Source organism: Brassica oleracea, chromosome C3 (genome assembly GCF_000695525.1).
Source record: "Brassica oleracea var. oleracea cultivar TO1000 chromosome C3, BOL, whole genome shotgun sequence".
Lineage (NCBI taxonomy): Eukaryota > Viridiplantae > Streptophyta > Magnoliopsida > Brassicales > Brassicaceae > Brassica > Brassica oleracea.
This window is the reverse complement of record NC_027750.1, coordinates 41,634,297-41,645,839: the sequence shown is the minus strand read 5'-3', so window position 1 is coordinate 41,645,839 and position 11,543 is coordinate 41,634,297. Positions and strand designations below refer to the sequence as shown.

Genomic DNA, 11,543 nt, shown 5'->3' with positions numbered 1-11,543 from the left:
AACTTCAGAAATAGTGTTATTTCCAGATCCAGATCCGGTGGTCTCAGGGGTCTGAGTGGTGGATTTGGTAGTAGTTGAGAGGGAGGGAATTGAGTTATCACCAGATCCAGTGACCAGAGGAGCAGTCTCTTTACGTAGAGAAATTTGCTTTTTGGTCAAAGAGGAAGAGGCAACAGTAGAGGCAAACGAAGGGAATTGGAAATTGAAGGCGGAATGGGGGTCAGGGCGATGGCGGAGGAAGAAGCTACCAGCAGTAGCTTGCGGTGGAATCAGGTTGGAGGCGCGTTCAGGAGAGAGCCAGGGGTTCTCTTTCGAACTCATCTCTTTTTGAGAGCTATTTTGCTATTTAGTTGATTGTCAATTATTATAAAGAAAGCAAAATTTTATATTTCTAATATGATTAATAGCTAAAAAAATTACATATTCACTAACAAAACATTGAACCAAAAAAGGGAAGAAAGACAAAATTCAAAGCGATGAGGTTTTATTTACTAAAAATATAAAAGGCCCAATGCCTTCCCGTGTCCCCCTTCTCCCGGTAAGACAGAGCATGGAACCGTATACCTCGGTCAGGCTGTTGTTTCTAAAACAAAAATAGGTGGACATATGTTCGTACACGCTGAGATATTGGCCTCATCAATAAAACTAACGGCCTAGATCCGTTTATCGTCGAACGATATTAAGGGCAAAAGTTCCTTCCATTTTCCAGAAAATTGTAAAACCCAATTCTGAGAACTCTTTGTCTTCTTGTTCGTCTACGTAAATTCTTCAGGTAGATATTATTAACTAAAAAGGATTGAATGTTTCTATGAATATAAGAGATTTTTAACGATTTTTATTTATTTTGGATTCTGATTCCTTTTCTTGATTCCATGAGATGTTTACTACTTTCATTTTGTATATGTATAACTGTTGTGTCTCTTATGTTCATGTGATCTGCTAGATATTTAAAAATGGCGGACGGTGAAGATATTCAGCCACTCGTTTGCGACAATGGGACTGGAATGGTCAAGGTAAAAACTTCTTTGGATTATTAACGGAAAGAAGATTTGAATGTTTTACTATATGCCATAGGTTAAATGTGGATCAGTTACAACTCTCTTGCGAATAGGCCGGTTTTGCAGGTGATGATGCTCCAAGAGCTGTATTCCCAAGCATCGTTGGACGTCCACGTCACACGGGAGTGATGGTTGGAATGGGACAAAAGGATGCATACGTTGGTGATGAGGCACAGTCCAAACGTGGTATCTTGACTCTCAAATACCCAATCGAGCATGGTATCGTCAACAATTGGGATGACATGGAGAAGATATGGCATCACACTTTCTACAACGAGCTCCGTGTTGCCCCTGAAGAACACCCGGTTCTGCTAACCGAAGCTCCCCTCAATCCAAAGGCAAATCGTGAAAAGATGACACAGATCATGTTTGAAACATTCAACACTCCTGCTATGTATGTCGCCATTCAAGCTGTTCTCTCTCTCTATGCCAGTGGTCGTACTACTGGTCAGTACCCTTGTTCCTTTTTGAGAAAGACGCTTCCTAAATTACGTTTCCTTACAATACATCACAAAATTATGCTTTGTGCTTAATGGTGCATCAAGAGATCGGTTGCTAGTTTGGGATAATTATGCCTCAGACATTTTGCTTTTTTGTTCCATGAGTTTAGTTCATTTTATTCGGTATAAAAAGATTGTTATGGTATGGTTCGTTTATCATTATCTATTGCTTGTTCCTTTTTTCCTTATTTTTTGGTTAGGTATTGTTTTGGACTCTGGAGATGGTGTGAGCCACACCGTTCCAATTTACGAGGGTTATGCTCTTCCACACGCAATCCTGCGTCTGGACCTTGCGGGCCGTGATTTGACCGACCACCTCATGAAAATTCTGACTGAGCGTGGTTACTCCTTCACCACAACTGCTGAGCGTGAAATCGTTAGAGACATGAAAGAGAAGCTCTCTTACATTGCCTTAGACTATGAGCAAGAGGTCGAGACTTCCATCACCAGTTCATCTGTCGAAAAGAGCTTTGAGCTGCCAGATGGTCAAGTGATAACCATTGGTGCAGAGCGTTTCAGGTGCCCGGAAGTGTTGTTCCAACCATCGATGATCGGAATGGAAAATCCAGGAATCCATGAAACTACTTACAACTCAATCATGAAATGTGATGTGGATATCAGGAAGGATCTTTATGGTAATATTGTGCTTAGTGGTGGAACCACAATGTTTGGTGGGATTGGTGACAGAATGAGTAAAGAGATCACCGCCTTGGCTCCGAGCAGCATGAAGATCAAAGTTGTGGCTCCACCAGAAAGGAAGTACAGTGTCTGGATCGGTGGCTCTATCTTGGCTTCCCTTAGCACTTTCCAGCAGGTAAATTACATACAAACCCTCTTTTTTTTGAAACACTGATTACATACAAACGTTATATCATATTTTATTAGTGTTTTGTTGTGTGTGATCAGTGTTTCACTTATGTGTTTCATATTTTCAGATGTGGATCGCGAAAGCCGAGTATGACGAATCTGGACCATCTATCGTTCACAGGAAGTGCTTCTGATCAAAGTCATCAACTAAAAAAGTGCGATAAACCTTTTTGATAAACCTTTTTCACCCTGAAGCCAGTTGCCATCATTACTTACCTCGCTTCTCTGTATGTTTCTTTTATTCTTCTTCTTCCTCACTGTTTATTATTATAATCTTGCTTTTGATGTAAATCAAGTGTCAAAAACATTATTTACTATTTTATATTGTATACATATTAATGGTATACACACACTATCTTTTTCTCAGATTTCATTTGAAATATATTCAATTAGTGTTCCTCGTCAAGCAATGAGACGATATTCTTACTTTCACCATCCGTAAATGGATGGTTCACGTCTTTGTCTGCTATATCTTGATCCTCCCTTTTATTACAACCCAAGAGTGGGTGTATCTTTGTGCAGGTTCTCCTCATCTTCAAGAATCGTATATACATCTATTCTATTAAAACAAAAGTCATAAATTAATTCATGTATGATTTTTTTTTAATTTGGACCACCACTTATGAAATTGTTTCAATTAATTTTTGTATTAATATTTAAAATATTTGAACTATTATAAAACAAACAAATCAAATAGATATTTATATATTTACTTTGAAATTTTATATGAATAAAATATTTTCATTTTTTTATTAACAATATAAATATATAGTTCATTTTTTTATTAAAATAAAAAATTTAAATACTTAAATTTTTATATTTATTTAAAGTAAAATAATAACCCGCACGGTTGTGCAGGTCAAGGTCTAGTTTGTTTTATTAAAATTTTATATCACTTGGTTAAATCACCAATAATTTTTATTTTTAATTTTAAATTCCACCGAAATCATCCAAATATCTTGAAAACCACTCAAATCCCACCATATCTAAACCTCCTCCTATTCCAGTAAACCCCCATAAGTAGCAGCAGAATATGAAATCTTTTTCGGATTTTTTAGGCAATTGGGATTGACTTCAAAATTATTTTTCACTTTCTACAAACATGTTCTTCTTGATTTTGGTTAAAAGCTTACTCTTATCATAACAGTAACGGGAAACCAAGCTACATTCATCGCTTATGTGATAAAATCACTATTGCACATCAGAGAATGAAAATCATAAAGAACCAATGTTATAGATTCCAACAGAGTCACGTGAAAGAATTAAAGTTTTGAATTATTATTTGATAAATTTTATTAGACCATCTCCAACGGGTTCTTCCTATTTGGTGTTCTTAATGTATGTATGTATTATGTATATATATATATATATGTATGTATTTATTATATATGTGTAAATAATTGTGGGGTCCACAATTATTGTGGAAACCCATAAATAAGGGTTCTTAGGGATTCTTAAAACCCTCTTTTAAAAACTTTTAGAACATGATTATGAGGAGTTCTTAGGGTGGGGTTCTTATATTCCGCTAAAAACCTAATTCTAAGAACCCCTAATAATCATGCTCTTACCTATGGGATTCCACAAAAATTATGGACCCCACAATTACTTATACATATATAATATAAACATACATATATATATAACACATATATTAAGAACTCCAACAGGAAGAACCCCAGTCGGAGGTGCTCTTAGTTATTACATATGTATGAGATGAAAGGAAATACGGAGATAATAATTAATTAAGCCAAAACAGCACTTGCGGATTCTAATAGACCTTTGGACAATCAATGTGGTCTAACTAAGCGTCTACCTGATCAGTTTTTATGATACCAAAACCATAAAACGGAGTGAAGTCTGGTTTAAAAAACCAAAATTTTGCTCGGAAACGGAAGGTTTGAGATTCTTGTTGAAGAGAGGAAAAATTTAAGTCGGGAAAACCCGGTTGGCATCAGTGGAGTTCCCTTACCAGAATTCACATTCTTTATAAGGTTCCCACTATAAGCCGCCCCATAATCAAAACCTACACCGATTTGATTCGGTTCACCAGCTGATGGTCAACCAGTTTCCACTACTACAATTTCCACATCACTGTAACCGACTCGTTTCATGGCCTGAGTAAACTGCATCAAGCTGAGCATCAAACCATAAAGTGATTTTCGAAGTTTCCAAACAACACTATTAGGTAGTGTTTCCCCAGGTTTTATGTACACCTTGGAGGCAACATCACGTAGATTTCCTCTCGCAAATTTCGTGGGAACCGAAATTCTCACTATCGATTTTGTGGAAAATAAGAAAAGATAGGAAACCCTAAATTTTCGAGAGATCTCGGATTATCTGCGTAAACACACGAAAACGAAAGAGACAAAGGTAACAGAATACCGAAACTAAGTTGCACAGAGGCATATTATTGATTGACAAGAGTAAATTTACATGGTTTTTGAAAGACAAGATGGACAGAGTTTCACTAGCCAAGTTAATCTCAGAACAAGGACGGAAAGAGTCAAAGTAAAAATCAAACCGCCTACATTCTAAGTTTTTCTAAACTAGGAGAGTTTTTCTAAGTCTAAATCTTCTACTCATGCGCCTTTTGCTTTAGCTCCCCTTATATATGCCTTCTTGGTCGTTTCTTGTTCCCCCTTTTGCCCCTAGGTCAAGTTTATCGTTTCGCGGAAATATTCCTTTTCTTCTCGATCTTCATCGTTATCTTGAAAACTTGACATTTATCTTCCGATTTCGCGAGATTTATCTTCCTCTGCAAGTAAAGATACACTGTCATAGCATTGTCGGGCTAAATTTCGTATGAAATCGCAAGTGGGCCTTTAGCCGTGTTCTAGGCCTCTTTGGGCCGTTTTTCGACTTAGATGTTTTTACGACTTCTTCGAAAGAACGTTTCTTGACGCGACGTCGATTTAACGAGGAAGTCCACTTCTCGTATAGTTTAGACAATTGTGGTGTTAAGTTAACCATTGCCGTTTATACGATAAGCATGGACTTCATTCGGGAAAACAGTCTTTGCGATTCTTATTGTAAGGCTCCAATGTTAACTCCGATCGATACGAAACGAGGGATAGATCTGTCGAGGTTTGGTGAAAGGCATAAGGTCCGGTCCGCGTCGTCTTACAGCGAGTCGGGAGGAGTCGGACGGCGAATTGGACGGTGCGTTCAGTCCAACTCGCCGAACGGGCGAGTTGGATGGTGTGCTCAGTCCAACTCGCCCGTTCGGCGAGTTGGACTGCTCGTTTGGTTCCGTGATCCGTTTCTCTCGTGTCTCCTGCTTCGGAACTTTTGTCGAGAAGTGTGGAAAAAGCTTTCGTACGGAAGTGAAATTTTTAGATTGATTTCGAGATAACTGTTTTTGACCCAAATGTTAGCCCCCCAGCTCGCAAGTTTCGAGCAAGATTCTTGCGGGCGAGTGATGGTGTTAATCGGAATCCGTGATTTAAAATTGATTTTCTCGAGAAGTTTTTTTCCGATTATTTTAATGCGGAAAATCCTTTCAACTTTTGTTTTTTCTATAAGTATGGAGCTTCCCTTCCTCATTCTCTCCACATTCTCTCAACCTTCCAAGGTCTCTTTGCATTTTCTCTTAGAAATTTCTCTCCACCAAGATGTCTTCTTCTAGCATCTTTCAGAAGAGTTGTAATGTCGCGATGAGCAATGCCGCCGGTGAAAGTTCGTCGAGTCCCCCTGCCACCGGAGCCGTTCCAGCTCACATCGGGGAGTTTCTTTCCTTTCAAAGTGAGTTGGCTCGTCGCGAGGCCGAGGAGACGGTGAACCCTACACGTGGCGTGTTTCCGAAGCCTGCGGCTCCAGTCGATGCCCTGACTCCCGAGGTTCCTCCAGTACGTGATGACGTTCCCGCCAGATGGGTGGTCATCTCGGACGCGTCGACGCCTGAGGTCAAAGTTCAGCCATCAAGGTCTTCTACGACTCCGGTTCATGTTGTCGATGCCGAACCGGTTCACGAGTCGATGCCTCCATACCCAACCAAGAGAGTGATAGTCTTGGGGCTTCCCGCCCCAAGACGTGATTCAGGCCCCTATGCCGAAGACTCGCAAGAGGCTGAGTACTAACCCTGACGCGGCTAAGAAGAGGAGATACACCAAGGACTCCGGGGCTTATCCTCTTCCTGCAAAGGCATCTGTTTCCGATTTGGCGTCACGACATCGCCCCAAGGTTTATTTCGATAGAAAGCCTTCACCCCTTCTTAGTGAATGCACATCGACCGTTTCTTGATTGAACCCCTTTTCCTTTTTGTCTTGCGGTTTGTTTCGTTGATCGATGGGATGATCAGGAGTGTGGATCAGAGGTCGAACGTCTTGCTAAGGAATTAGCTGAGTCGCGAGAAAAGTCATCGCAGCTTAAAGGGAAGTTGAAGGTTATCGAGGACGCTCATTCCCTCGAAGTTACTCAATTCGATTTTCGGATCGGCGAACTTGAGTGTGACCTTAGGAAGACTGCATGCTCTTTGCTTAAGGCGAAAGAGGTGAAGAAGGCTAACTCCTCGGAGTTGGGTCGGCTAAAACAGAAGGTCAAGAGCGGAGAGGGATCGACGGCTTGCGCGATCGAAGAGGCCTAGGAAGCCGTGTGTATTGAGTTTCAGACCCGTTTGGCGAGGATCGCCGATTCCCTCGATTCCTTGGCGGTCGTCCACGCGAGGGACTTGGCCTTGGCAGGTGTCGAGGAAGGGACGAGGGAGGTCGGTGAAGCGCCTCCGTCTACACGAGCCGAGGAGGCCACACTCTCTGCTCGTAGAGCGGAGTTAGTGAATGCGGAAGGAGACTTTGACCTGATCCTCGCGGGCCTGAAGTCCGAGCGCATCCTTCCGCCTTGCTTGGATGAACTCGAGGGTCAAGATCCCATAGCCGAAGAGGGCGGAGAGGGCGCGGTTCCGAACCCAGAAGGGGTGATTGGGGAAGGCGAGGCTCCGCGCGTGGAGGATGATTGAGTTTGCGGTCTCGTGTGAGACTTTTGTTTTTATGTTATTGTTCATGTTTTGCTCCGGCTAAGTGTTGTCGTGTTTTTATCTTGGGACTGGCCGATTATGGCTTTGAATCCCCCGTCGCTTCTGCAATGTTAAATGAACTTCGTTTTTGCATTTTTAAGAGCTTATCGAGTCATTTATATGGATGTAGAGGGAAGACTACGAGTTGTCATCTCGTAATCTAACTCTGGGTGAACTGATGTATCCATGATCTGTTTCGAGAGTTTTCCGCAGTGCGTAAACTTGCGGAATTTCTGAAGACGCTCGAATATCAGCCAAGAGACAAGTTTTGGGATCTCGTATCAGGGTGTTTGATACTATGCCTAGAGATGTTAGAGACCAGTGTGTTGGGTTTAGGGCAAGACCTAGGTCTAGTCACGGTTTTAGGGGGTGCGATGACTACTTCGAATTACATTTCCCGTATTGTTTTCGACCTGATTCCGTCCCACTTAAAAGTCTGCGATATGTTATCAGCTTACGTGACTTGTATGGTAGGAATCTAGCATCTCTCCGGGGACAATTTTTAAGTCTCCCGAAAGTGCTGACCAAAAATTTTGGATTTTTTATATAGCGCTATTACCCTTGTGTCGTGTGTACGAGAGCTATCTCTACGAGATGGCTTAGTCTATATAGGACGTTAAGAGTTTGTTGTGATCAGCAACAAAATTTTCGGTAGATATTACCATTTTTGACTCTTCGCGAAGGATACCTGTTAAGGAGTGTGTGTTTTATAGTCGTGGATGGACTGTTCTTAAAATGAGTATTCCTTTTCCGAAAGTTTTTGACAAAAAAGGAGTCCGTTGAGCATTAGCGACGTCTCGCTGTGCCGAAGGTTGAACTTTTTACGTCGTTTTTCAAGTGATGGAGCGTTCTGATGATAGATGGATTTTTGGGAGGTTTTTCCGCCGCGTTAGCTTAAAAAAAGTTTCAAAAATATGGAGTCTGGGAGCGGATAATATGAATTTTTGGGAGTATACGGGTATACGTATACGTACCCACCCCCACCCCCCTTTAATAAGGGGGGCGGCTGAGCTCGTCGTGGGACGAATTGCATACATACCCTCTTCAGGGATCAAGCCGTCTCATAGTTCAGTTTGAAGTGTTGCTTAGTGGTAGTATTTCTTGAGGTGCATCGTGTTCCAAGTTCTCGAAATTTTTATGTCCTGCATGTTTGCGATTTTGTATGCGCCTGGTCGGACCACTTTTATGATTTTGTAAGGTCCTTCCCAGTTCGCTCCGAATTTTCCTGTGTTCCGCTCGGCGGTGTTCTGAAAAACTTTTCGTAGGACTAAGTCGCCTTCTTTGAATCTGCGGCTGCCTACGTTAGAGTTATTGTACTTTGCGGCCGCCTGTTAATAGTTCTGGATTCGTATAAGGACCTGGTCTCGACTTTCGTTGATTATATCGAGCTCGTTGAGCAACATTAGATTGTTTGAATCTTCTTGTTCTGGGAGCAATCTTCTGTACTCCAGGAAATTCGACTTCCGCCGGGATCATACATTCTACTCTGTGCACGAGGGCGAATGGAGTTTCTCCCATTGCGCGTCTCGAGGTAGTGCGATGTGACCATAAAACTCCTTCAAGTTCTTCGGCCTATCTACCCTTTTTGGTGTCCAATCGTTTCTTAAGCCTATCAAGGATGGTCTTGTTAATAGTTTCGGCTTGGCCGTTGCATTGTGGGTATCTAGGAGTTAATTTTGTCAATCGTATCTTACACTTTTTGCAGAAGGCATTGAATCTGGTCGAAATAAATTGCGATCCATTGTCCATTACGATTTTGTATGGGACTCCATGTCGGCAGACGATGTTTCTCCATACGAAGCTTTCGACCTGGGCGTCTTTAATGCTTGCGTAGGAGTCTGCTTCGACCCATTTTGAGAAGAAATCCGTCAAAACTAGCAAGAATCGTTTTTGTTTTGACCTATGCATGGGTCCGACTATGTCCATCGACCATCGCATGTCGGTTGATGGACTGTAGGGGCGTGCCTCTGGCACTTTTCGCATTTTTGCGCGAAGTTCTCGCTGTCTTTAATCATTGTTGGCCAATAGTGTCCGTGGCGTTTGATTTTGACTGCGAGGGACCTTCCACCAGAGTGATTTCCGCATGATCCAGAGTGGACCTCCTCCATTATCTTTCATGCTTTCTCCCCTTCTACGCAGGTCATGAGCGGTCCAGAAAAACTTCACTTGTAGAGTTCTCCGTCAACCAAGACGTACCGTGCGGATTGGATGTTAATCTTTTGGGCCGCCCATTTTTCTGTTGGGATTTTTTCGTCAGCGATGTATGCAAGGATCGTCTCTGTCCAAGGTTTGTCGAATATGTATTCGGATTGCTCGGAATCTTGAATTGCCTGGACATTGATTTCGTCGGCATCGCCGTCGGGTGAATCGATCAATTTTATGATGAAAGGCAGCCCGATTCTAGGATGCTCTATGAATTCCACGGGAATTACCCTGCTCAGACCCAGATCTGAACTGGACGCCAAGGCAGCTAAGGCGTTGGCCTGGAAGTTTTCGGCGCGAGGAATCGGGGTGAGAGCAAACTGATCGAAACTTTGAGCCAAGTTTTGAACAAGTTTTAAGTAAGCGTCTATTCTTTCATCCCTTGCTTTGTATTCCCCGCTGTATTGGCTTGCCACAAGTTGGGAATCGCAGTAGGCGTGAATGTTGCATATCTTTAGGCCATGAGCCAGTTGTAAGCCCGCGATCAGGGCTTCGTACTCGGCTTTGTTGTTTGAAGCGTGGAAGATCAGTCGGAATGACTGTTCCAGCGTTTCCCCTGTTGGCGGTGTGAGTCGGACCCCGACCCCGGAGCCTTGTCTGGACGAGGATCCGTCGACGTGGAGAGTCCAGGTCGAGTCGGGCTCTTGGTTAGTCGTGCACCCCGCGGGAAGTTCTACTAAGAAATCTACGAGTACTTGCGATTTTGCGTAAGCTTTTGCTTGATACTCGATGTCATACTTGCTCAGCCCAATTGCCCATTTTGCTAATCTTCCATATTGACTAGGGCTATGGAAGATCGTCCGCAGTGGGAATGATGTGAGCACTACAATTGTATGGGACTGGAAGTATGGCCTTAGGTTTCGTGCTGACATTACGACCGCAAGTGCTAGTTTTTCCATCATCGGATAATGTGTCTCCGCAACAAGCAAAGTGATGCTTATGTAAAAGATGGGATTTTGCTCGCTGCGTTCCTCTCGGATGAGGACGCCGCTCACAGCCGTTACAGATACTGCGATGTACAGGAACAGTGGTTTCCCTTCTACGGGTTTTGCGAGCACCGTGGGAGTGGCCAAGTAGTGTTTCAGCTGTTGGAAAGCTTTTTCGCATTCTTCGGTCCACTCAGATTTTTTGTTCCCCTTCAAGGTATCGTAGAAAGGCAAACACTTATCTGTTGACCACGAGATAAAGTGGTTAAGTGCTGCGACTCTTCTGGTCAATCTTTGCATATCCCGCTCCGTTCTCGGGGATGCCATTTCGATCAGTGCGGTGATCTGTTTTGGATTGGCCTCGATTCCGCGGAAGGGGATGAGATACCCTAAGAATCCTCCGGATGCTACCACAAACCTACACTTTACGTGGTTGAGTTTCATATTGTGTAGGTTTAGCCTTTCAAAGCATTCTTGGAGGTGAGTGATATGATCTCGCTCTTCGAGGTGTTTTACGAGCATATCATCGATGTACACCTCCATTGTTTTCCGAGTTGTTCGGAGAACATACGGTTGACGAGTCCTTGGTAAGTTGCGCCAGCATTCTTAAGACCGGACAGCATCACCCTGTAGATGTAAGTGCCACAGTCAGTTATGAAGGTGGTTTTCTCTTGATTGTCGGGGTTCATCATGATCTGATTGTACCCGGAGAACGCGTCCATGAAGGACAAGAGTTTTTTCCCTGCCGTCGCTTCGACCAAGCGATCGATGTGTGGTAGTGGAAAGCTATCCTTCGGACATGCCTTATTGAGAACGGTGAAATCGACACACACTCGCCACTTTCCATTTTTCTTTTTGACAACGACTGGGTTAGCGAGCCAGTCAGGATACCTCACCTCTGTTATTAATCCGACTTTGTGGAGTTTTTCGACCTCGTCTTTAACCGCACCAGCGCGCTCCAGTCCCAACTTTCGTCTCTTTT

The 11,543-nt window shown here is 42.9% G+C and overlaps 2 protein-coding genes across 2 annotated transcripts; one reads left to right on the top strand and one right to left on the bottom strand.

Annotated features, from left to right (window-relative positions):
• Nucleotides 1-635: 635 nt before the first annotated feature.
• On the top strand, nt 636-2,790 carry LOC106329240 (actin-12). The gene is made up of 5 exons (XM_013767865.1): nt 636-772; nt 944-1,013; nt 1,112-1,505; nt 1,759-2,372; nt 2,494-2,790. The coding sequence occupies exons 2-5, from the start codon at nt 954-956 to the stop codon at nt 2,557-2,559; spliced, it is 1,134 nt and encodes a 377-aa protein (XP_013623319.1). The 5' UTR covers nt 636-772; nt 944-953; the 3' UTR covers nt 2,560-2,790.
• Nucleotides 2,791-9,595: 6,805 nt separating this feature from the next.
• On the bottom strand, nt 9,596-10,888 carry LOC106330640. Its single transcript, XM_013769080.1, has one exon. The coding sequence runs from the start codon at nt 10,886-10,888 to the stop codon at nt 9,596-9,598; it is 1,293 nt and encodes a 430-aa protein (XP_013624534.1).
• Between the last annotated feature and the right edge of the window lie 655 nt (nt 10,889-11,543).

Coding starts and splice junctions, on each gene's coding strand:
- LOC106329240 (XM_013767865.1), top strand. CDS start 954: ATGGCGGACGGTGAAGATATTCAGCCACTCGTTTGCGACAATGGGACT. Junction 1,014..1,111: donor ATGGGACTGGAATGGTCAAG/GTAAAAACTTCT, acceptor TCTTGCGAATAG/GCCGGTTTTGCAGGTGATGA. Junction 2,373..2,493: donor CCCTTAGCACTTTCCAGCAG/GTAAATTACATA, acceptor TCATATTTTCAG/ATGTGGATCGCGAAAGCCGA.
- LOC106330640 (XM_013769080.1), bottom strand. CDS start 10,888: ATGGCATCCCCGAGAACGGAGCGGGATATGCAAAGATTGACCAGAAGA.